General features: G+C 46.2%; 1 protein-coding gene across 2 annotated transcripts in view; it reads left to right on the top strand.

The window, feature by feature from the left end:
- The window catches only part of EFR3A (EFR3 homolog A), an 89559-nt gene that overhangs the window by 23133 nt on the left and 41071 nt on the right, over window positions 1–25355 (top strand). For both annotated transcript variants that reach the window (XM_072151174.1, XM_072151175.1), the window contains exons 3-8: window positions 1121–1197; window positions 3702–3829; window positions 6110–6260; window positions 12408–12529; window positions 15039–15188; window positions 17334–17474. In XM_072151174.1, the coding sequence (XP_072007275.1) occupies window positions 1121–1197; window positions 3702–3829; window positions 6110–6260; window positions 12408–12529; window positions 15039–15188; window positions 17334–17474 (769 nt within the window). The remainder of the gene's footprint in view (window positions 1–1120; window positions 1198–3701; window positions 3830–6109; window positions 6261–12407; window positions 12530–15038; window positions 15189–17333; window positions 17475–25355) is intronic.

Here is a 25355-nt window from a genome sequence, read left to right as displayed (position 1 = left end):
AGGTTTACAGTTGTTACAGACCTGGCGATATCAAATATATTGTGGTTTATTTTTTTATTTTAATAAAATACAGACGGTCTCCGACTTAAGAATACCCGACTTACAGACAACCCCTAGTTACAAACGCACCTCTGGATGTTGGTAATTTCCTGTACTTTAGCCTCAGGCTACAATAATCAGCTGTAAAAGATATCACAGGCGTCTGTAATGAAGATTTATTGATACTCCTGGTTCTGATGACAACCTGACATTTTAAAAATTCAATTTTCACAGAGACCAAAAGTTAAGAAATATACAGTTCCGAGTTACATACAAACTCAACTTAAGAACAAACCAACAGAAACTATCTTGTACTAAACCTGGGGACTGCCTGTATGGAATTTTCATTGGGAAGGGGAGGGGGGGGATTTGGGATTTTATTTTCTCATTTTAAAACTTTTTTTTTTTTTTTTTTTTACCAATGTATTGCATTAACAATGACGGATCCTAGCGACTTTGTGGAGTCCCCCACTGCCACAGCAATGAATCTGTTCCCTCACATATAGCCGTGCATGATGGGAATTCCTCTGTACAACTGCCAATGTGGCAATCGCCCGGCTATCGGTGAGTGCCAGGCTCCTGCTGCTGCGGCACGGGCTGAGCTCTTGGATTGGTTGGATTCAGCACCTATACAGTTCACCCATCAGCTGTTCCAGTGCCTTAACTATAGACTGGACTGAGCCGGAACAGAAGGCTCCATGTACTGTATCGGGACCATAAAGGGGAACCCCCACCCATCTCCTAATCACAGGTTATCAGTATAACAAAGAGTGGACTTGGAAGCCCCTTGGAAGCAATTGGAGCTCTTCTTATTCCGGTTTTCACATTGTGTATTGTCTTACACCATACACAGAGCTCTATGTGCATTACACTCTTTTTGAAGTCTATAAAAGTGCATTAAAGATTTACTAAACGGAAAGGAAGATGAAGCGCTGCCCTTAAATAACTCCGGAGCGAAGCTAAATGTAATGTGTTACTCAGGTCTCACACCGAATACTGGTGTCGGCTCATGTATGATTGTATTCTACAATAATCCCCATCTCTATGCTGCGTGTTCAGATTTGTCTTTTCTGTCTCCTAGGTGTCTGTGGTTGTTGCGGAGCGTTACGTCCTCGGTATAAGCGTCTAGTGGACAATATCTTCCCTGAAGACCCTAAGGTAAGTTCTGGGGTCTATCTGATCTCAGTGTCAATGAGTTTGGGTGCTTTGTGGTTGTATAAGGAAGCAGATTTTATTTCACTGTAAGTATTCTACCTCAGTGTAAGTCAATTCGGTATGTGTACAAGAATGTAACTATAATACTGCCCCCTATGTACAAGAATGTAACTATAACACTGCCCCCTATGTACAGGAATATAACTACTATAATACTGCCCCCTATGTACAAGAATATAACTACTATAATACTGCCCCCTATGTACAAGAATATAACTACTATAATACTGCCCCCTATGTACAGGAATATAACTACTATAATACTGCCCCTATGTAATAGAATATAACTACTATAATACTGCCTCCTATGTACAAGAATATAACTACTATAATACTGCCCCTATGTAATAGAATATAACTACTATAATACTGCGCCCTATGTACAAGAATATAACTACTATAATACTGCCCCTATGTACAGGAATATAACTACTATAATACTGCCCCCTATGTACAGGAACATAACTACTATAATACTGCCCCCTATGTACAGGAATATAACTACTATAAGACTGCCCCCTATATACAAGAATATAACTACAGTACTATAATACTTCCCCTATGTACAAGAATATAACTACTATAATACTGCTTCCTATGTACAAGAATATAACTACTATAATACTGCTTCCTATGTACAAGAATATAACTACTATAATACTGCCCCCTATGTACAAGAATATAACTACTATAATACTTCCCCTATGTACAAGAATATAACTACTATAATACTGCCCCCTATGTCCAAGAATATAACTACTATAATACTGCCCCCTATGTACAAGAATATAACTACTATAATACTACCCCCTATGTACAGGAATATAACTACTATAATACTGCCCCCTATGTACAGGAATATAACTACTATAATACTGCCCCCTATGTACAAGAATATAACTACTATAATACTGCCCCCTATGTACAAGAATATAACTACTATAATACTACCCCCTATGTACAGGAATATAACTACTATAATACTGCCCCCTATGTACAGGAATATAACTACTATAAGACTGCCCCCTATATACAAGAATATAATTACTATAATACTTCCCCTATGTACAAGAATATAACTACTATAATACTGCCCCCTATGTACAAGAATATAACTACTATAATACTGCCCCCTATGTACAAGAATATAACTACTATAATACTGCTTCCTATGTACAAGAATATAACTACTATAATACTGCCCCCTATGTACAGGAATATAACTACTATAATACTGCTCCCTATGTACAAGAATATAACTACTATAATACTGCCCCTTATGTACAGGAATATAACTACTATAATACTGCCCCCTATGTACAAGAATATAACTACTATAATACTGCCCCCTATGTACAAGAATATAACTACTATAAGACTGCCCCCTATGTACAAGAATATAACTACTATAATACTGCCCCCTATGTACAAGAATATAACTACTATAATACTGCCCCCTATGTACAAGAATATAACTACTATAATACTGCCCCCTATGTACAAGAATATAACTACTATAATACTGCCCCCTATGTACAAGAATATAACTACTATAATACTGCCCCCTATGTACAAGAATATAACTACTATAATACTGCCCCCTATGTACAGGAATATAACTACTATAAGACTGCCCCCTATGTACAAGAATATAACTACTATAAGACTGCCCCCTATGTACAAGAATATAACTACTATAATACTGCCCCCTATGTACAGGAATATAACTACTATAATACTGCCCCCTATGTACAGGAATATAACTACTATAATACTGCCCCTATGTACAGGAATATAACTACTATAATACTGCACCCTATGTACAGGAATATAACTACTATAATACTGCTCCCTATGTACAAGAATATTACTACTATAATACTGCCCCCTATGTACAGGAATATAACTACTATAATACTGCTCCCTATGTACAGGAATATAACTACTATAATACTGCCCTCTATGTACAAGAATATAACTACTATAATACTGCCCCCTATGTACAAGAATATAACTACTATAATACTGCCCCCTATGTACAGGAATATAACTACTATAATACTGCCCCCTATGTACAGGAATATAACTACTATCATACTGCCCCCTATGTACAGGAATATAACTACTATAATACTGCCCCCTATGTACAAGAATATAACTACTATAATACTGCCCCCTATGTACAAGAATATAACTACTATAATACTGCCTCCTATGTACAGGAATATAACTACTATAATACTGCCCCCTATGTACAAGAATATCACTACTATAATACTGCCCCCTATGTACAGGAATATAACTACTATAATACTGCCCCCTATGTACAAGAATATAACTACTATAATACTGCCCCCTATCTACAGGAATATAACTACTATAATACTGCCCCCTATGTACATAGTAGATTGTCCTGATCCCTGTGACGTTGCTTCCGGTGTCTCCAGGATGGACTTGTTAAGGCAGATATGGAGAAGCTGACCTTTTATGCCGTGTCGGCCCCTGAGAAGTTGGATCGTATTGGCGCTTACCTAGCGGAGAGACTGAGCAGAGATGTTGTCAGACATCGTTATGGGTGAGTGAAACTAATTTGTGTACACTACTATTTTTTTTTTTTCTTTCCACAATGTAAATTTATGTTTTCTGTCATGCGGCTTCAGATCTTTGTTAACCCTTTATCTGATGTCACATGATCGGTCTCCTTCAGTGAAATGTGAATGATCTGCAGAACCGAGCGCGTCCTCTGTACATCGCATGGTGTTGGGCTTTTCTATACAGATCATATCTTTGCAACTGCTTTATGTATCATAAAACTTTTTTTTCTTTACAACTGAGACTTCACCTAAATGAAATAATTGAATTAATACATTTATTTATTTATTTATTTTTTGTTACAACATTAAAACTACTAAAAATGTTAAAAAAAAATATTTTTTTTGTCATTTTTTTTTTTTCCCATTAAAATTTTTCTTTTAATAAGCGGCTAAATTTCATAAACCTTTACCGCAATATGTTATAAATGTGCGCAGTGACGATCCATCACCATTTTCCGACTTCTGAGGCAGAGGCAGAGGGTGCATGTACTTTTGCAAAGTGTCTTCTGCAGTTTCTTATGCTTTGTCTGAAGGGGGGGTGGGGCTCAGTTCAAAAGGTCATATTTTCTGAACCATAGCACTTAGAAACACAATTCTGGTGCTGTTTTAAAGAGAAAAATCTCTCCTTTGTTGTCTAGATTGTGTTTCTGGTTGAAACGGAACCGGAGATATCAGTTACAGGCCAGAATTGAGATCTGTATTTAATATCACATTTTTTACAGTAACTTTACCAGTGGATGTCTCTGTTTCACCTAGAAACGCAGTCCTGATATAATATTATAGAGGATATTCCCCTCTTCAATAGGACATCGGAAATGGGTGCCACAGTTTACGATGCCATAAGATTATAAACGGCTGCTGTGTCTTCTTGGTTACATAGTCGGTGTCACTCGCGTGTATTATGTATTCCTGAGGCCCTAAAATGTGCGGGGGCAGTCTTCCTACCCCGGTGAGCGCTCATTCACACTTTACAGTGACAAGTAACAGCATAGAAGGAGAACACAATCCGGAGAGAAGAGTCAAGACATAATGGGGGTCATTTACTAAGGGCGTTTTTATGACGATTTACCCGAATTTTTCAGTTTTGCGCCGATTTTTAATGAATTGCCCCGGGTTTTTGGCGTACGCGATTGGATTGTGGTGCATCGGTGCCGGCATGCACGCGACGGAACCCGGGGGGGGGGGGGTTGCGGGGCGTGGCCGTACTAAAACCAGACGGATTCGGGGAAACCAACGCATTTAAAAAAAAAAAAAAAAGTGTCGCTGGACATGCACTTACCTGCACCCGGCCTGGCTTTGTGAAGTTCAGTGCATTTCGAGGAACTTCAGCGCAGCAGCGACACCTGGTGGACGTCAGAGGAACTACCTTAGTGAATCTTGGAAGAACCTGAATCCTCCACACAGAACGCGCCGCTGGATCGCGAATGGACCGGGTAAGTAAATCTGCCCCAATGTATTTTATGGAAATTCACTTTCTCTCCCAGCGATGGGAAATCCTCCTAATTCTCTGCAAAAAATTTTAAAAAACGAGCGGCTGGCGGCAGCGCTGTAAGTACGAGAGGTTTGTCTGTTCTGTTGCCCATATAATCTAGTTCTCTGACAGATGAGGGGTCACCTGTAGGGAGCAGGTGTAGGGAGGCAGTGTAACAGTCTGTGAAGATACAGCACGGAGGGGCTCTGGTAATGCCTCCCCCTCCCTTTGTTTCATTTGCATACAATCGTTAATCTTGTTGGTAGATTTCCTTGAGAATGAGTTAAAATCTACCATCAAAATATAAACCAGGGACTTTACTCATTGATCCAGGCACCGCGACTGTGGTAATCTTCTAATATTTGTTTACAAAGTTGATCCTGATGGGCTCTGGTGGGAGTTACCCCAGCCCCTCTGTTCTGTAGCTTTTGCAGGCTGTTAACACAGTCTCCCCCTCTCCCTGCTCCCTCAGCACTTCCCCCTCTGCTTCTGCCTGATGTAATATCGCACTGGGGCAGGGGGGGGGGGAGTGCTCCTGCACAGTGTAACAACTTGTGAAGCTGTAGCACAAAGGAGCTCTGGTAACCCCGAAGAATCCTTCTGGCTCATTGTCATAAATGTAGTTTTTTTTTTGGGAGGAAGGATAAGAAATATAAGAAGATGCCACAGTCCCGGTGCCTGGATCTATGAGTAATGGCCCTGGTTTATCAGGATGGATTGTGATGGTAGATTTCCTTTATATAATGATTCCAGACCATAATAACCGTCCAGTTATATTTCCCTCTTGTAGAAATGTCTTCATTGCTATGGAGGCCTTGGACCAGCTCCTAATGGCCTGTCACTCCCAGAGCATTAAACCCTTTGTGGAGAGCTTCCTGCGCATGGTGGCCAAGCTCCTGGAGTCCGGAGAACCCAAGCTGCAAGTGTACGGCACCAATTCTGTGAGTGTTTTACAGAGGGGACTAGAAAGTAATAATAGGGTCTAACCAATTATTATTGGGGTCTTATGTGACTGTTGGCTACTGTGATGGGGGCAGAAGGGTTTCACTGTGACTATTGGTTGCATTTGGTATTGACACAGTTGGCTATTGGTTGAGACTGTGAATATTTGCTACTGTAGGGTCACCTACTTGCCATAGCGTTGCCTTTGGTTCTTCTCAAATGGCTGATTGTAATGGTCCTTCTGTATTAATGTACTTAACAGCTGGAGTGTATACATTTAAAGGCTACATTCATACTGCATTGTGGGCGTATATATGGCCGATATACGTCCCCCATAGACTGCAATGGGCGCACGGCACCCTACAGGAGCCTCTCCGTACCCCGTGAAAAGATAGGACATGTCCTATCCTTTCATGGCATATAGCACCGTGCGCCATATATACCTGTAGGTATATATCCCTGTAGGGACAGGAGCGCTCACCACCTCCTCCCTTCTCTGTGTGCCCACCGTGCTACGGTACGGCAGGTAACGGCAGTGTGAATCCAGCCATACAGTAATAAAATTGCCTCTGACGTTTTTAAGGGAACCAAAAGTCTAATGTGGCCACCAGTAATAATGTTTGCCCCCCCCCCCCCAAGTTTGTAGAGGGGAGCATGTAGGGTGCACCTAATCCCACGGCCTGCCCCTCCCCTGCACAGAAATGCTCATCTCCGTGTTTGTGTGGGGTTCCTCCGGGTCCTCCGGTTTCCACCCACACTCCAAAACTTACTGGTAGGATGATTAGATTGTGAGCCCCATTGGAGACAGGGACCGATGTTACAAACTCTGTGCAGCGCTGCAGAATCTGTGTGCGCTATATAGATAAAGGAATTATTGTTTATTTTTATGGACACAGAATCGACATGGCTACATTCTGTTGGGAGGCAAAGATTTGGATTCGGCTCTTGTGACTTTTCAGCTTGAAGGGTTTTCAGATTTTTCTCCATGCTAAATGGATGCGCTTCACTGTCACAGAGCTCCAGCAGAGAGCTCCGTCTTTATTTAGACTCTTATATTGCTATCAGTAAAATATTCATAAAATACTCATCTTGCAAAAAAAAAAAAAAAAAAGTAGGTCAAGAATGTTGTCCTCTTGGCAACCGCCGCGCTATTTGATGTTATCTCTTTAATCGCTCCCAGAGTTATTTTTAAGCCCCTATTTCTCTGGTTAAGACGCTGGATGGAGGCGCTGGATATAAAAATGCCTCGTTTTATCGGGTTGTATCTGTGGGAAGGAATAAGCGCCGTAAAATATTCATTCCCTAGGAAAAGAATAATAAAGAAAAAAAAAATCCTGTTAGTTTCCTCTGCCCCTGCTGTATGTAAGGAGGGGTATGTCACTGGTAACTTGCATTCCAGGACACTTTTTAATTAGATTTTTTTGCTAATTTATTTGTTGCATTTTACCATTATACATATATATATTTTTATATAATATAAATACGTATAATATATATATAATATTTCACTATTAAAAAAAAGATATCTATATATATATATTTATATTTATTTATTTATTTTTTTAAAATAGTGAAATTAATAATATAGTATATTAATTTAATAATAAAATGGTAGGCTCCTTACTTCCCGGCCCTCCAGGACAATGAAATCTGATAGAAAGATAAGGTAGGAATATTCATGCTCATATTTAAATGAGATTCTCTGCCCAGAAAACTATACATTAGGCAGGGAAAGTCCATGTAGTTGGTGTCCTCCATTCTGCTCCTCTATCACTCTACTCGCCTACCTCATCAGGTCCCTTCTAAAATCTGACTTCTTCAGGAAGCTGCCTGTAAGTCACAGACACCCCCGACCCCTCAATTGTCCTAGTTTAAGGCAGAGGAGGGTGAAAGTATCTGTGTATCGATGTGGAAACCTTATGGCTGTTGACTATTTGTGTCTATTGAAGAGTCAATTTAAGAACTGGATGGTCACCATGAGAATATTTCTTTATACAATGTTTACAGAGTAAAGCGGGCAACACTATCTGTGCCGTAATACTCTGTGCATAGAGAACCTACAGGAATAAATAAGAAGGCAGGACGTATTCTGTAGGAAGATACAAGGAGGCAGCTCAATTGGTGCTTTTATTATTTTTGAGGAGAGAAGGGAAGGCAGCACGATCTGTGTACCCGAGACATTACTATTGTACCTACACTCTTTACAAAAAATAGACAGGAAGGCAGCACTTTCTGAACCATTAATAGAAAAAAGACATCAACAGGAAAAGACGGCAACATTATCTAATAGGTTAAAGACGGGAGCAAAGCCCTATCTGTGTGTGGATCATTTATAGGGAGAGTCATGAAAGCACTACTAACTCCAGAATTTAGATGAAAAGACAGGGTGAAAGCAAGATCTGTGACTACAAACTTTATGCAAATGATTGTCTGTCTTTGGCGATAATATAGGAAAAAAATAGGAAGTTATTTAATAAGTAAGAGAGGTAATAAACCTAGTTATCTATAGGTAGTTTTAATTGGTTAATTTACAAGGAGAGCCCGGGAAGGAGCAATTTTTATTATGACAGAGAGAGGAACAAGGACGCAGTACTGTCTGTGCTGACATAAAGTATGGAGAGACGAGGCAGCATTCGTGTCTACTAGCTATTACATACAGAGAGTGATGATGAAGCAGTACGGTCTGTGCTGACCATAACATATATTGATCTATAGGGGAGCAGTACTGTCTGTGCTGTGCGGTAATAACATACAGAAAGACAAGGAATCAGTACTGTCTGTGCTGGCCATAACATAAAGAGATCTATAGGGGAGCAGTACTGTCTGTGCTGTGTGGCCATAACATACAGAGCTTTATAGGGGAGCAGTACTGTCTGTGCTGTGCGGTAATAACATACAGAAAGACAAGGAATCAGTACTGTCTGTGCTGGCCATAACATAAAGAGATCTATAGGGGAGCAGTACTGTCTGTGCTGTGTGGTAATAACATACAGAAAGACAAGGAAGCAGCACTGTCTGTGCTGACAATAACATACAGAGAGACAAGGAATCAGTACTGTTTGTCCTGACCATAACATACAGAGAGACAAGAAATCAGTACTGTCTGTCCTGACCATAACATACAGAGAGACAAGGAAGCAGTACTGTCTGTGCTGGCCATAACATACAGAGCTTTATAGGGGAGCAATACTGTCTGTCCTGACCATAACATACAGAGAGACAAGGAATCAGTACTGTCTGTCCTGACCATAACATACAGAGAGACAAGGAAGCAGTACTGTCTGTGATGGCCATAACATACAGAGCTTTATAGGGGAGCAGTACTGTCTGTGCTGTGTGGTAATAACATACTGAAAGACAAGGAAGCAGTGCTGTCTGTGCTGGCCATAACATAGAGAGCTTTATAGGGGAGCTGTACTCTCTGTGCTGTGCAGACATAATGTACAGAGAGACAAGGAAGCAGTACTGTCTGTGCTGGCCTTAACATACAGAGCTTTATAGGGGAGCAGTACTGTCTGTGCTGTGTGGTAATAACATACAGAGCTTTATAGGGGAGCAGTACTGTCTGTGCTGTGTGGTAATAACATACAGAGCTTTATAGGGGAGCAGTACTGTCTGTGCTGTGTGGTAATAACATACAGAGCTTTATAGGGGAGCAGTACTGTCTGTGCTGTGTGGTAATAACATACAGAGCTTTATAGGGGAGCTGTACTCTCTGTGCTGTGCAGACATAATGTACAGAGAGACAAGGAAGCAGTACTGTCTGTGCTGGCCTTAACATACAGAGCTTTATAGGGGAGCTGTACTCTCTGTGCTGTGCAGACATAATGTACAGAGAGACAAGGAAGCAGTACTGTCTGTGCTGGCCTTAACATACAGAGCTTTATAGGGGAGCAGTACTGTCTGTGCTGTGCGGTAATAACATACAGAGCTTTATAGGGGAGCAGTACTGTCTGTGCTGTGCGGTAATAACATACAGAAAGACAAGGAATCAGTACTGTCTGTGCTGGCCATAACATAAAGAGATCTATAGGGGAGCAGTACTGTCTGTGCTGTGTGGCCATAACATACAGAGCTTTATAGGGGAGCAGTACTGTCTGTGCTGTGCGGTAATAACATACAGAAAGACAAGGAATCAGTACTGTCTGTGCTGGCCATAACATAAAGAGATCTATAGGGGAGCAGTACTGTCTGTGCTGTGTGGTAATAACATACAGAAAGACAAGGAAGCAGCACTGTCTGTGCTGACAATAACATACAGAGAGACAAGGAATCAGTACTGTTTGTCCTGACCATAACATACAGAGAGACAAGAAATCAGTACTGTCTGTCCTGACCATAACATACAGAGAGACAAGGAAGCAGTACTGTCTGTGCTGGCCATAACATACAGAGCTTTATAGGGGAGCAATACTGTCTGTCCTGACCATAACATACAGAGAGACAAGGAATCAGTACTGTCTGTCCTGACCATAACATACAGAGAGACAAGGAAGCAGTACTGTCTGTGATGGCCATAACATACAGAGCTTTATAGGGGAGCAGTACTGTCTGTGCTGTGTGGTAATAACATACTGAAAGACAAGGAAGCAGTGCTGTCTGTGCTGGCCATAACATACAGAGCTTTATAGGGGAGCTGTACTCTCTGTGCTGTGCAGACATAATGTACAGAGAGACAAGGAAGCCGTACTGTCTGTGCTGGCCTTAACATACAGAGCTTTATAGGGGAGCAGTACTGTCTGTGCTGTGTGGTAATAACATACAGAGCTTTATAGGGGAGCAGTACTGTCTGTGCTGTGTGGTAATAACATACAGAGCTTTATAGGGGAGCAGTACTGTCTGTGCTGTGTGGTAATAACATACAGAGCTTTATAGGGGAGCAGTACTGTCTGTGCTGTGTGGTAATAACATACAGAGCTTTATAGGGGAGCTGTACTCTCTGTGCTGTGCAGACATAATGTACAGAGAGACAAGGAAGCAGTACTGTCTGTGCTGGCCTTAACATACAGAGCTTTATAGGGGAGCTGTACTCTCTGTGCTGTGCAGACATAATGTACAGAGAGACAAGGAAGCAGTACTGTCTGTGCTGGCCTTAACATACAGAGCTTTATAGGGGAGCAGTACTGTCTGTGCTGTGCGGTAATAACATACAGAGCTTTATAGGGGAGCAGTACTGTCTGTGCTGTGTGGCCATAACATACAGAGCTTTATAGGGGAGCAGTACTGTCTGTGCTGTGCGGTAATAACATACAGAGCTTTATAGGGGAGCAGTACTGTCTGTGCTGTGTGGTAATAACATACAGAGCTTTATAGGGGAGCAGTACTGTCTGTGCTGTGCGGTAATAACATACAGAGCTTTATAGGGGAGCAGTACTGTCTGTGCTGTGTGGTAATAACATACAGAGCTTTATAGGGGAGCAGTACTGTCTGTGCTGTGTGGTAATAACATACAGAGCTTTATAGGGGAGCAGTACTGTCTGTGCTGTGTGGTAATAACATACAGAGCTTTATAGGGGAGCAGTACTGTCTGTGCTGTGTGGTAATAACATACAGAGCTTTATAGGGGAGCAGTACTGTCTGTGCTGTGTGGTAATAACATACAGAGCTTTATAGGGGAGCAGTACTGTCTGTGCTGTGTGGTAATAACTTACAGAGCTTTATAGGGGAGCAGTACTGTCTGTGCTGTGTGGTAATAACATACAGAGCTTTATAGGGGAGCAGTACTGTCTGTGCTGTGTGGTAATAACATACAGAGCTTTATAGGGGAGCAGTACTGTCTGTGCTGTGTGGTAATAACATACAGAGCTTTATAGGGGAGCAGTACTGTCTGTGCTGTGTGGTAATAACATACAGAGCTTTATAGGGGAGCAGTACTGTCTGTGCTGTGTGGCCATAACATACAGAGCTTTATAGGGGAGCAGTACTGTCTGTGCTGTGTGGCCATAACATACAGAGAGACAAGGAAGCAGCCAGGTTTCTGCTGACTAAAACCTACAGAGACAGGAAGGCTGTGTGCAGGTTGCTTTTGCAAAATGGATAAAGAAATAATGTCACTGGTCGGTTCTACTTGTAACAATGAGATATTTTTCTTAGGTTTATTGTATTTTTTTAATATTAATCTGTTAATTTTTTTTTTATATATATAGTTTGTCAAGTTTGCAAACATAGAAGAAGACACTCCGTCCTATCACAGACGATACGATTTCTTTGTGTCCAGATTCAGCGCCATGTGTCACTCATGTCACAGCGATCCTGAAGTGCGGACAGAGTAAGTGGGGGCAGAGGATGGAGTTTAGGGAGGGTAATAGATAAGCGGAGGCTGTGATAGAGACGTCTGTGGGAATCGGGCTGATGTCCTGCGCTCTCATTATGAAGGTGAGGATTTACAGGCTGGAGACAAGAGGGTATTACTTAAAATAATCTTACTTAACGTACAGTGATGGGAGATTAGAGAGGACTTATCAGACGAGGAGCATCCGCTGGAGGAATACAGATATTTTAGATTATAGAAGCTTTGGCTGCACTTTATAATAAATGGATGGTGCTGATGCAAGAATCCGATTCTGATTACATCAGATACAGGTGTATACATGGATGCAGCTGCCCATGCTATACCAAGGGGGATAGCGTCTGGTTAAAGGCTTTATTTTTCCCTCCCAAGATGATGCTAATAATGTGCTGTGTGGGTTTTTTTTTTTTTCCTGTGTGGCCGCCCCGCCCCCTGCCTTTTGCTCCTCTGCGCGCCCCGCCCCCTGCCTTTTGCTCCTCTGCGCGCCCCGCCCCCTGCCTTTTGCTCCTCTGCGCCCCCCGCCCCCTGCCTTTTGCTCCTCTGCGCTCCCCGCCCCCTGCCTTTTGCTCCTCTGCGCCCCCCGCCCCCTGCCTTTTGCTCCTCTGCGCCCCCCGCCCCCTGCCTTTTGCTCCTCTGCGCCCCCCGCCCCCTGCCTTTTGCTCCTCTGCGCCCCCGCCCCCTGCCTTTTGCTCCTCTGCGCCCCCCGCCCCCTGCCTTTTGCTCCTCTGCGCCCCCCGCCCCCTGCCTTTTGCTCCTCTGCGCCCCCCGCCCCCTGCCTTTTGCTCCTCTGCGCGCTCTGCCTTTTGCTCCTCTGCGCGCCCCGCCCCCTGCCTTTTGCTCCTCTGCGCCCCCCGCCCCCTGCCTTTTGCTCCTCTGCGCCCCCCGCCCCCTGCCTTTTGCTCCTCTGCGCCCCCCGCCCCCTGCCTTTTGCTCCTCTGCGCCCCCCGCCCCCTGCCTTTTGCTCCTCTGCGCCCCCCGCCCCCTGCCTTTTGCTCCTCTGCGCCCCCCGCCCCCTGCCTTTTGCTCCTCTGCGCCCCCCGCCCCCTGCCTTTTGCTCCTCTGCGCCCCCTGCCTTTTGCTCCTCTGCGCGCCCCGCCCCCTGCCTTTTGCTCCTCTGCGCGCCCCGCCCCCTGCCTTTTGCTCCTCTGCGCCCCCTGCCTTTTGCTCCTCTGCGCGCCCCGCCCCCTGCCTTTTGCTCCTCTGCGCGCCCCGCCCCCTGCCTTTTGCTCCTCTGCGCGCCCCGCCCCCTGCCTTTTGCTCCTCTGCCCGCCCCGCCCCCTGCCTTTTGCTCCTCTGCCCGCCCCGCCCCCTGCCTTTTGCTCCTCTGCCCGCCCCGCCCCCTGCCTTTTGCTCCTCTGCCCGCCCCGCCCCCTGCCTTTTGCTCCTCTGCCCGCCCCGCCCCCTGCCTTTTGCTCCTCTGCCCGCCCCGCCCCCTGCCTTTTGCTCCTCTGCCCGCCCCGCCCCCTGCCTTTTGCTCCTCTGCCCGCCCCGCCCCCTGCCTTTTGCTCCTCTGCCCGCCCCGCCCCCTGCCTTTTGCTCCTCTGCCCGCCCCGCCCCCTGCCTTTTGCTCCTCTGCCCGCCCCGCCCCCTGCCTTTTGCTCCTCTGCCCGCCCCGCCCCCTGCCTTTTGCTCCTCTGCCCGCCCCCTGCCTATTGCTCCTCTGCCCGCCCCGCCCCCTGCCTTTTGCTCCTCTGCCCGCCCCGCCCCCTGCCTTTTGCTCCTCTGCCCGCCCCGCCCCCTGCCTTTTGCTCCTCTGCCCGCCCCGCCCCCTGCCTTTTGCTCCTCTGCCCGCCCCGCCCCCTGCCTTTTGCTCCTCTGCCCGCCCCGCCCCCTGCCTTTTGCTCCTCTGCCCGCCCCGCCCCCTGCCTTTTGCTCCTCTGCCCGCCCCGCCCCCTGCCTTTTGCTCCTCTGCCCGCCCCGCCCCCTGCCTTTTGCTCCTCTGCCCGCCCCGCCCCCTGCCTTTTGCTCCTCTGCCCGCCCCGCCCCCTGCCTTTTTGCTCCTCTGCCCGCCCCGCCCCCTGCCTTTTTGCTCCTCTGCCCGCCCCGCCCCCTGCCTTTTTGCTCCTCTGCCCGCCCCGCCCCCTGCCTTTTTGCTCCTCTGCCCGCCCCGCCCCCTGCCTTTTTGCTCCTCTGCCCGCCCCGCCCCCTGCCTTTTTGCTCCTCTGCCCGCCCCGCCCCCTGCCTATTTGCTCCTCTGCCCGCCCCCTGCCTATTTGCTCCTCTGCGCAGCCCCGCCCCCTGCCTATTTGCTCCTCTGCGCAGCCCCGCCCCCTGCCTATTTGCTCCTCTGCGCAGCCCCGCCCCCTGCCTATTTGCTCCTCTGCGCAGCCCCGCCCCCTGCCTATTTGCTCCTCTGCGCGCCCCGCCCCCTGCCTATTTGCTCCTCTGCGCGCCCCGCCCCCTCTGTGTGCATAATGCCAGGTTGATAGGAATCTATCACAAACGTTCACACTCACTTGTCTTAATTTTATATTTTCATGTTTTCTAGAATAAGAATTGCTGGAATCCGAGGAATCCAAGGTGTTGTCCGTAAAACTGTGAATGATGAACTTCGAGCAACAATATGGGAGCCCCAACACATGGATAAAATAGTTCCATCCCTGCTTTTTAATATGCAGAAGATAGAAGACACTGAAAGGTAAGTGCACATGTATGGAGTGTGTCTATGGGAGCTGCCAGTATCTTCCAGCTTCACTACCGGAGGTAACTCAGGAGAAGTTATATAATGTATGTACAGTGACTCTACCACCAGCAGAATAGTGAGCGCAGCTCTGGAGTATAATACAGGATGTAACTCAGGATCAGTACAGGATAAGTAATGTCATGTATGTACACAGTGACTCCACCACCAGCAGCAGAATAGTGAGTGCAGCTCTGGGGTATAATACAGGATGTAACTCAGGATCAGTACAGGATAAGTAATGTATGTACACAGTGACTGCACCAGCAGCAGAATAGTGAGCGCAGCTCTGGGGTATAATACAGGATGTAACTCAGGATCAGTACAGGATAAGTAATGTCATGTATGTACACAGTGATTGCACCAGCAGCAGGATAGTGAGCGCAGCTCTGGGGTATAATACAGGATGTAACTCAGGATCAGTACAGGATAAGTAATGTCATGTATGTACACAGTGACTGCACCAGCAGCAGAATAGTGAGTGCAGCTCTGGGGTATAATACAGGATGTAACTCAGGATCAGTACAGGATAAGTAATGTCATGTATGTACACAGTGACTGCACCAGCAGCAGAATAGTGAGTGCAGCTCTGGGGTATAATACAGGATGTAACTCAGGATCAGTACAGGATAAGTAATGTCATGTATGTACACAGTGACTGCACCAGCAGCAGAATAGTGAGTGCAGCTCTGGGGTATAATACAGGATGTAACTCAGGATCAGTACAGGATAAGTAATGTCATGTATGTACACAGTGACTCCACCACCAGCAGCAGAATAGTGAGTGCAGCTCTGGAGTATAATACAGGATGTAACTCAGGATCAGTACAGGATAAGTAATGTCATGTATGTACACAGTGACTGCACCAGCAGCAGAATAGTGAGTGCAGCTCTGGAGTATAATACAGGATGTAACTCAGGATCAGTACAGGATAAGTAATGTCATGTATGTACACAGTGACTCCACCACCAGCAGCAGAATAGTGAGTGCAGCTCTGGGGTATAATACAGGATGTAACTCAGGATCAGTACAGGATAAGTAATGTCATGTATGTACTCAGTGACTGCACCAGCAGCAGAATAGTGAGTGCAGCTCTGGAGTATAATACAGGATGTAACTCAGGATCAGTACAGGATAAGTAATGTCATGTATGTACACAGTGACTCCACCACCAGCAGCAGAATAGTGAGTGCAGCTCTGGGGTATAATACAGGATGTAACTCAGGATCAGTACAGGATAAGTAATGTCATGTATGTACTCAGTGACTGCACCAGCAGCAGAATAGTGAGTGCAGCTCTGGAGTATAATACAGGATGTAACTCAGGATCAGTACAGGATAAGTAATGTCATGTATGTACACAGTGACTCCACCACCAGAAGCAGAATAGTGAGCGCAGCTCTGGGGTATAATACAGGATGTAACTCAGGATCAGTACAGGATAAGTAATGTCATGTATGTACACAGTGACTGCACCAGCAGCAGAATAGTGAGTGCAGCTCTGGAGTATAATACAGGATGTAACTCAGGATCAGTACATGATAAGTAATGTCATGTATGTACACAGTGACTGCACCAGCAGCAGAATAGTGAGTGCAGCTCTGGAGTATAATACAGGATGTAACTCAGGATCAGTACAGGATAAGTAATGCCATGTATGTGCACAGTGACTGCACCAGCAGCAGAATAGTGAGTGCAGCTCTGGGGTATAATACAGGATGTAACTCAGGGTCAGTACAGGATAAGTAATGTCATGTATGTACACAGTGACTGCACCAGCAGCAGAATAGTGAGCGCAGCTCTGGAGTATAATACACGATAAGTAATATATATAAGGTGTATAATGTGTCTCATAGCCTTGGTTGAGGTTGTGTAGGTGGTAGTGAAATCTGGGTCTTGTCGTGACTTTTGGAGGCTTTTCTTAGTGTCTGTTCTTCTAGAACACAGAGAATGTCACCACAATAATCTATAACTTATCGGCTTCTATGGAATCTATCAGCAAGGGCTTTGTTTTTTCATACATCAGTTGTCGCCCTCCTCACGTGTAGTCTGCCGTCTCCTGTAAGTAATACTCATTGTCTGATATGATTTCTTTTCCACCAGTCGCGCGGCTCCACCTGCTTCGCCCTCTGTGGTTGGTGACAAGGAGGAGAACCCCGCTGTCCTGGCCGAAAACTGCTTCAGGGAACTTCTGGGCAGAGCTGCTTACGGCAACATGAATAATGCCGTGCGACCAGTGTTTGCGTGAGTATCATACAGCGTCTGTATGTCTTGTGTATATCATTGTGTCATTACATATGTCTAATACACTCAAGCCTCTATAGCTGACCTCTGCCCTGTGATACTTTATATCCTGAAGAATGAGGCATATTAAAGTGTATGGACTGATGTAGAGGGATCTGTGCGGGTGTTCATGAACGGATATGTACGGGGTAAGAAGATGAAGCCATTAAAGGGCATGGCAACTGTACGGTACGGGTTGCATACAGCTGTTTATACACGTTCTTATAAATCTAGCCAAAATTTGATATCCCATTTACCCCTTTGCAATGTTGAGCTCAACTATGTATGGCGCAACATGTTGTTTTTATTTTACATTTTCACTGCATTTGGAATTTTTATCCAGCTTCCTAGTACAGTATGAGGCCTCTTCATACATTCATAGCTGAGGCCTCTACATACATATCAAGTGTTTGCTGCATAATGCTGCTGCTGACCGCACAAATCATGGCTGTTCACTGTTTAAATGCCTTATTGGCTCTGTTCAGAGGAGAAGATCAGTTACTAGAACCACCTGGAGTCTCTCAAATACTCATCATTCAGCCGCAGCCGTTGCAGTCTGCTGCAGGCAGAATGTTACAGATGAGCAGTGTATTCAGTATACACTGCAATACATTTCATTTGGAGTAGAAGTACATATATAGATAAATAAAAGTTCATATCGCTCCCCTTTTCCTTTAACTGAAAAATACATCAAATCAAAAGCATGTTATGTATCTGCACATCCCAAAATGTGCCCAAATGTCGGAAAAGAATTACAAATTGCTACATTCTTGCCCAAAAATCAAAACAAGAAAATTTTTATCATCATTTATTGATGGCAGTAACTTTCACATTTATTGAAACATAATGAAACCTGTATATCAATTTGTTATCTCTGTGGTCGTGTGCTGACCCAAAGAATTAAGGGAAGGTGTCATTTGGACCGCATTGTGAAAGCCATAAAAACAGAACCAGTACAGTACAGTTTTTCTGGATTGTGAAAGGAGGAGCGGAGTGGGTGAGGGGTTAACATTACTTCTGGCAGAGGGATAGGACCTCCCTTACACCTGGACAATCGGGTAATAACTTGACCACCAGAGAAAAACACCTCAGGGTGGTGGCACACGTGGCGTTTTGGGGCTGTTTTAGGGCCGTTTTTAAGCAGTCCGCTAAAAGACACCTGCGTTTTTGACTGTTTTTCCCAATTATCTTAATTAAGATAATTGGAAAGCAGACAAAAACGGTCAAAAAACCGCATGCGGTTTTTAACGGACTGCTTAAAAACGGGTTCAAAACGCCACGTGTGCCACCTTCTTGGTTGGACTAAGGGTGGTGGCACACGTGACGTTTTGAACCCGTTTTTAAGCAGTCCGTTAAAAAACGCATGCGTTTTTTTGACTGTTTTTTTTTGTCTGCTTTCCAATGAACCTAATTAAGATAATTGGGAAAAACAGTAAAAAAACGCATGCATTTTTTAACAGACTGCTTAAAAACGGGTTCAAAACGCCACGTGTGCCAAGAAGGTGGCACCTACCCCCCTGCAGCGTTTGGGGCATTAACCCTTCTCTACTCTATTGCTGGTATTACAATGGCGCACAATAAATTTAATTCCCCCCATATTGGCTGGGAGGGGGGGGGGGGGCGCTGTGGCTGGACCCCAAATGGTCGATACCTCAACCTTTATCGCTTTGTAAATCCCATTTCTTAATTTTTTTCTTTACATATAGTTCGTATTCACCTTTAATATACCATATATACTCGAGTATAAGCCTAGTTTTTCAGCACAAAAAAAATGTGCTGAAAACCCAAACTCGGCTTATACTCAAGTAACAATAATATAGGTTTTACCAGGTTTTTGTGGTAAAATTAGGGGCCTCGGTTTATACTTGGGTCGGCTTATACTCGAGTATATACGGTATATATTTTTTTACCTTCAGTGCTTTACATTATTTTATTATTTTTTTTTTTTCCTTTTTAATGCTGAGAAATCAAACTTTTCTCAGTCAGCGGCTTCAGAAAGCATTAATTAGAGGGGAGGGTATTGTCTGCTCCGGACTATGCACAGCTGGAAGAGAAATAGCGAATCTGCGCTCTCTCTGAGTAACGAAGCCACGTTCTAATTACCTTCCCATTATTCGCCGCTCTCGTGTGGCCGCCTGATTCAGGCCCTTGTAGCCAATTAGTGCAAAATACCTGTTTTTCTTTCGCTAGCACATCTCAATATTTTAATAGCTTTTGCGCTCATTGATGGTAGCGGTGCGGTGTGGGGGGGTTACTTGTAAGTCGGGGCTGTTATATCCAAGCTTTTAGTCTTCCATGAATTGTCCAGGCGGAACAGAACAGGCTCAGTGTACGCACAGAGACGTCTCCGCTGCCGCTAGAGTAACGCATTATTAGGACACTTCACATCTCTCTATTAGAAGAGGCTAACACAAACCCGAGGACCCTTTGATATATTGCGTTCTGTTAAGGACTTGTCTGCTTCTTCATTGGAAACCTGTCACCAACGAGTGACATTTATTATTAATATACCGTATATACTCGTGTAAAAGCCAAGTTTTTCAGCATAAAAAATGTGCTTAAAAACTGCACAGTTCCCCGATGCTCCGCTCCCTGTGGCTCCTTCTTCTCTCCGCTGTAACAGCTGCAGAGCCGTGGACATGCGCATAATCAGCGGCGACACCGACGCATCATAGTGTGCGCCGGAAGGTGCATGTGGGGCGCCAGAAGGTGAGGCTAAGGGGCTGGCTGGCAGGCTATATACCACAGGGGGCTGGCTGGCAGGCTATATACCACAGGGGGCTGGCTGGCAGGCTATATACCACAGGGGGCTGGCTGGCAGGCTATATACCACAGGGGGCTGGCTGGCAGGCTATATACCACAGGGGGCTGGCTGGCAGGCTATATACCACAGGGGGCTGGCTGGCAGGCTATATACCACAGGGGGCTGGCTGGCAGGCTATATACCACAGGGGGCTGGCTGGCAGGCTATATACCACAGGGGGCTGGCTGGCAGGCTATATACCACAGGGGGCTGGCTGGCAGGCTATATACCACAGGGGGCTGGCTGGCAGGCTATATACCACAGGGGGCTGGCTGGCAGGCTATATACCACAGGGGGCTGGCTGGCAGGCTATATACCACAGGGGGCTGGCTGGCAGGCTATATACCACAGGGGGCTGGCTGGCAGGCTATATACCACAGGGGGCTGGCTGGCAGGCTATATACCACAGGGGGCTGGCTGGCAGGCTATATACCACAGGGGGCTGGCTGGCAGGCTATATACCACAGGGGGCTGGCTGGCAGGCTATATACCACAGGGGGCTGGCTGGCAGGCTATATACCACAGGGGGCTGGCTGGCAGGCTATATACCACAGGGGGCTGGCTGGCAGGCTATATACCACAGGGGGCTGGCTGGCAGGCTATATACCACAGGGGGCTGGCTGGCAGGCTATATACCACAGGGGGCTGGCTGGCAGGCTATATACCACAGGGGGCTGGCTGGCAGGCTATATACCTCGCGCTCTCTGGCTCTCTTGTCTGTCTACCTCGCGCTCTCTGGCTCTCTTGTCTGTCTACCTCGCGCTCTCTGGCTCTCTTGTCTGTCTACCTCGCGCTCTCTGGCTCTCTTGTCTGTCTACCTCGCGCTCTCTGGCTCTCTTGTCTGTCTACCTCGCGCTCTCTGGCTCTCTTGTCTGTCTACCTCGCGCTCTCTGGCTCTCTTGTCTGTCTACCTCGCGCTCTCTGGCTCTCTTGTCTGTCTACCTCGCGCTCTCTGGCTCTCTTGTCTGTCTACCTCGCGCTCTCTGGCTCTCTTGTCTGTCTACCTCGCGCTCTCTGGCTCTCTTGTCTGTCTACCTCGCGCTCTCTGGCTCTCTTGTCTGTCTACCTCGCGCTCTCTGGCTCTCTTGTCTGTCTACCTCGCGCTCTCTGGCTCTCTTGTCTGTCTACCTCGCGCTCTCTGGCTCTCTTGTCTGTCTACCTCGCGCTCTCTGGCTCTCTTGTCTGTCTACCTCGCGCTCTCTGGCTCTCTTGTCTGTCTACCTCGCGCTCTCTGGCTCTCTTGTCTGTCTACCTCGCGCTCTCTGGCTCTCTTGTCTGTCTACCTCGCGCTCTCTGGCTCTCTTGTCTGTCTACCTCGCGCTCTCTGGCTCTCTTGTCTGTCTACCTCGCGCTCTCTGGCTCTCTTGTCTGTCTACCTCGCGCTCTCTGGCTCTCTTGTCTGTCTACCTCGCGCTCTCTGGCTCTCTTGTCTGTCTACCTCGCGCTCTCTGGCTCTCTTGTCTGTCTACCTCGCGCTCTCTGGCTCTCTTGTCTGTCTACCTCGCGCTCTCTGGCTCTCTTGTCTGTCTACCTCGCGCTCTCTGGCTCTCTTGTCTGTCTACCTCGCGCTCTCTGGCTCTCTTGTCTGTCTACCTCGCGCTCTCTGGCTCTCTTGTCTGTCTACCTCGCGCTCTCTGGCTCTCTTGTCTGTCTACCTCGCGCTCTCTGGCTCTCTTGTCTGTCTACCTCGCGCTCTCTGGCTCTCTTGTCTGTCTACCTCGCGCTCTCTGGCTCTCTTGTCTGTCTACCTCGCGCTCTCTGGCTCTCTTGTCTGTCTACCTCGCGCTCTCTGGCTCTCTTGTCTGTCTACCTCGCGCTCTCTGGCTCTCTTGTCTGTCTACCTCGCGCTCTCTGGCTCTCTTGTCTGTCTACCTCGCGCTCTCTGGCTCTCTTGTCTGTCTACCTCGCGCTCTCTGGCTCTCTTGTCTGTCTACCTCGCGCTCTCTGGCTCTCTTGTCTGTCTACCTCGCGCTCTCTGGCTCTCTTGTCTGTCTACCTCGCGCTCTCTGGCTCTCTTGTCTGTCTACCTCGCGCTCTCTGGCTCTCTTGTCTGTCTACCTCGCGCTCTCTGGCTCTCTTGTCTGTCTACCTCGCGCTCTCTGGCTCCCTTGTCTGTCTACCTCGCGCTCTCTGGCTCTCTTGTCTGTCTACCTCGCGCTCTCTGGCTCTCTTGTCTGTCTACCTCGCGCTCTCTGGCTCTCTTGTCTGTCTACCTCGCGCTCTCTGGCTCTCTTGTCTGTCTACCTCGCGCTCTCTGGCTCCCTTGTCTGTCTACCTCGCGCTCTCTGGCTCCCTTGTCTGTCTACCTCGCGCTCTCTGGCTCCCTTGTCTGTCTACCTCGCGCTCTCTGGCTCCCTTGTCTGTCTACCTCGCGCTCTCTGGCTCCCTTGTCTGTCTACCTCGCGCTCTCTGGCTCCCTTGTCTGTCTACCTCGCGCTCTCTGGCTCCCTTGTCTGTCTACCTCGCGCTCTCTGGCTCCCTTGTCTGTCTACCTCGCGCTCTCTGGCTCCCTGTCTCTCGCTCTCTAGCTCTCGCTCTCTTGTCTGTCTACCTCGCGCGCGCTCTCTCACAGATAGATATAGATAATTCTCTTGCGGTGCAGTTCAGTGTTTTGATCTGTGACTTGCGTGCTTCTATGATAACATTTCTTCCTTTCTAATGACACGTCTCGGGGCTTGTGAGATCTCCCTAGGAATCTACAAATGTTTTTGGCAGCGTGCCTTTTAGACTATTAGGCAAATCTGTTCTCTGCAATTCACACTGTCCCTGCTAATGTGGTGATTTGAGACACTTAGCTTCCTGGCCATTAGCTGCATCTTCATGGGAGACGACCCATCATCACCGAAAGCCCCGAGCAGCGTCTCCTCCATGTGCGTGGAAGGAACTCGCCGTGAACCCTCGGCTGTAATCGCGGTACACACGGCTTATTACAGTTTTGTTTTCTAGAGGGTTTTTTAATTTTTTATTTATTTTTAAAAACCTCTTCTCCTCCTCTATCTGTCCTATATTGGGGATCAAATACTTTCAATATATCACATACATGTGTCTCGACCCAACGGAACACGGGGAGAAGCTTCCACCGCTAATGTTGCCGAACATAGAACTCGATTCTTATGAACAGATCCTTGATGTTTTGGGGCTGGGGGAGTTTTGTATCGATTATTTTCAGAGTGTCGTTGGGTTCCCATATTTGAATGATCCTCAAAATGGATCCTCATTATTAGTGACACAAGCAGCGTTATGGCCTATCTGTTTCGCTTTCCAGTATTGACCTTCTTCAGGCATGGGTTGTCTAGTGGCAGCACAGGAATCGACTACATAGTTAAGTTGACCCAAGTCAATAGAACAATAGCAGAACTACATACGAGGCAACCAGAGTATGAAGAAGATCTATATTTCGGACCAAAACATTGTGGGGCAGATTTACTTACCCGGTCCATTCGCGATCCAGCAGCGCGTTCTCTTTGGTGGATTCGGGTCCGGCCGGGATTCATTAATCCTCTGACGTCCACCAGGTGGCGCTGCTGCGCTGAAGAGCATTGGAACGCGCTGAAGAGCATTGGAATGCACCCAAGTACACCAGCCTATTCCTGGTGAAGGTAAGTGCAAGCTCCGCGACACTTTTCTTTTTTTTAAATATATCTATTAGCCCTGTATCTCAGGCTAGGAAGAAGCCAGCAGCATGAAACAGGAATCATGGGAATTGTTGTCACCGGCTCCAGCAGTGCTTAAACTGTTTCTTGTCAATAACTTTACGGTTACGCTTTAAAGATTTAAGAGGGAGGAGACGGATTCCTGTTTATGTAGAGCAATGGAGAATAAACTACTTCAAAGGAGATCTCCTGCAATTGGCTGCAAATTTTCAATATTTTTACAGTCCCTCCAGTGTGGAAATTAAAAAAAGACACAGTCCTGGTTCTGATGAACTCTGTGTATGTCTGACTCATGTGTAATCAGAACTCTCTAGTGATCCTCTTATCCAGACAACCCCTTTAATTGGGCCATGTCACTGGAGGTTTGGGGAGAAGAGTGTGGCAAGAGTGGACAAGGGAACAAAGAGCGCTAATAGTGTCACACCGTTTAAGAGAGGAGGTTGGGGAAGTGGTAGATATTAAGCTCACCGTGTGGTGTTGTGCTAGGATAGGCACAACACTATGAGATAGCGTGTAGGATCACGGAGGGTCTGGTGCAGCCTCCTGGTGGATAGACTCCTGTGTGGTTTGGCCAAACCACCAAGGGTTTTCTTGACAGTGTTATAGGATTGGTAATCCAAGAAGGTGGCGCACTCAGAGTGGAATTAGCATATAGATTTTAATAGAAGTCTAAAAGCACAACGCGTTTCGGGGTCCAAGAAACCCCTTTATCAAGTGAACAAGACTGAGAAGGTACATAAAAGACATATAGGGTGGGGTGGTCAAAATTTTTAAAAAACATAAAAAACATTTCATTTTGTTTAATTATATTATGAGAAATAGATCTATGTACAAAAATACAGATATATCAGATTCTTAAATATAGGGCAATTTTAAATACATAAATAAATAAATAAATATATGTGAACATATGAAGGATAAAAAGTATAAATACATAAATTTACATAAATTAATATTTATATCCGGAGGGTATGCTTTTCAAATAAGCGGCATTTGTATTAAGGGGTGACCGGCTGTAAGAGGTCTTTTTTTGGGGCTTACCTATAATGGAGATAGGTCTTTTAGAGCTTACCTATGATGGAGAGAGGGTTCGGGTGCTCCGATCTCTTTAGGAATTTGGCGGGGTAGGCCGGCTTTTATCTCCTTTCGTCGGAGAGCGGCGCGCGCCATATTTTCTTGTGCGCATGCGCAGGTGATCTTGGTATCCAAAAAGATGTCGGCCAGAGGGGTTGCGACAGGTAGTTGGGCGCATGCGCACGGGAGGTTCGTGTGTGAGCAGTATTGGCGGCCGGAGACGTGGCGACAGATATTGGGCGCATGCGTGTAGAAAGTTCATGTCTACACAGTAAATTTAGCCAATTTAGAAGAATAAGAAAAAATTGTTCT

The sequence above is a fragment of the Engystomops pustulosus genome, chromosome 5 (assembly GCF_040894005.1).
Source record: "Engystomops pustulosus chromosome 5, aEngPut4.maternal, whole genome shotgun sequence".
In the NCBI taxonomy this organism is placed as follows: Eukaryota; Metazoa; Chordata; class Amphibia; order Anura; family Leptodactylidae; genus Engystomops; species Engystomops pustulosus.
The sequence above is the reverse complement of the archived record's forward strand: the minus strand, read 5'-3'. Positions and strand labels throughout refer to the sequence as shown.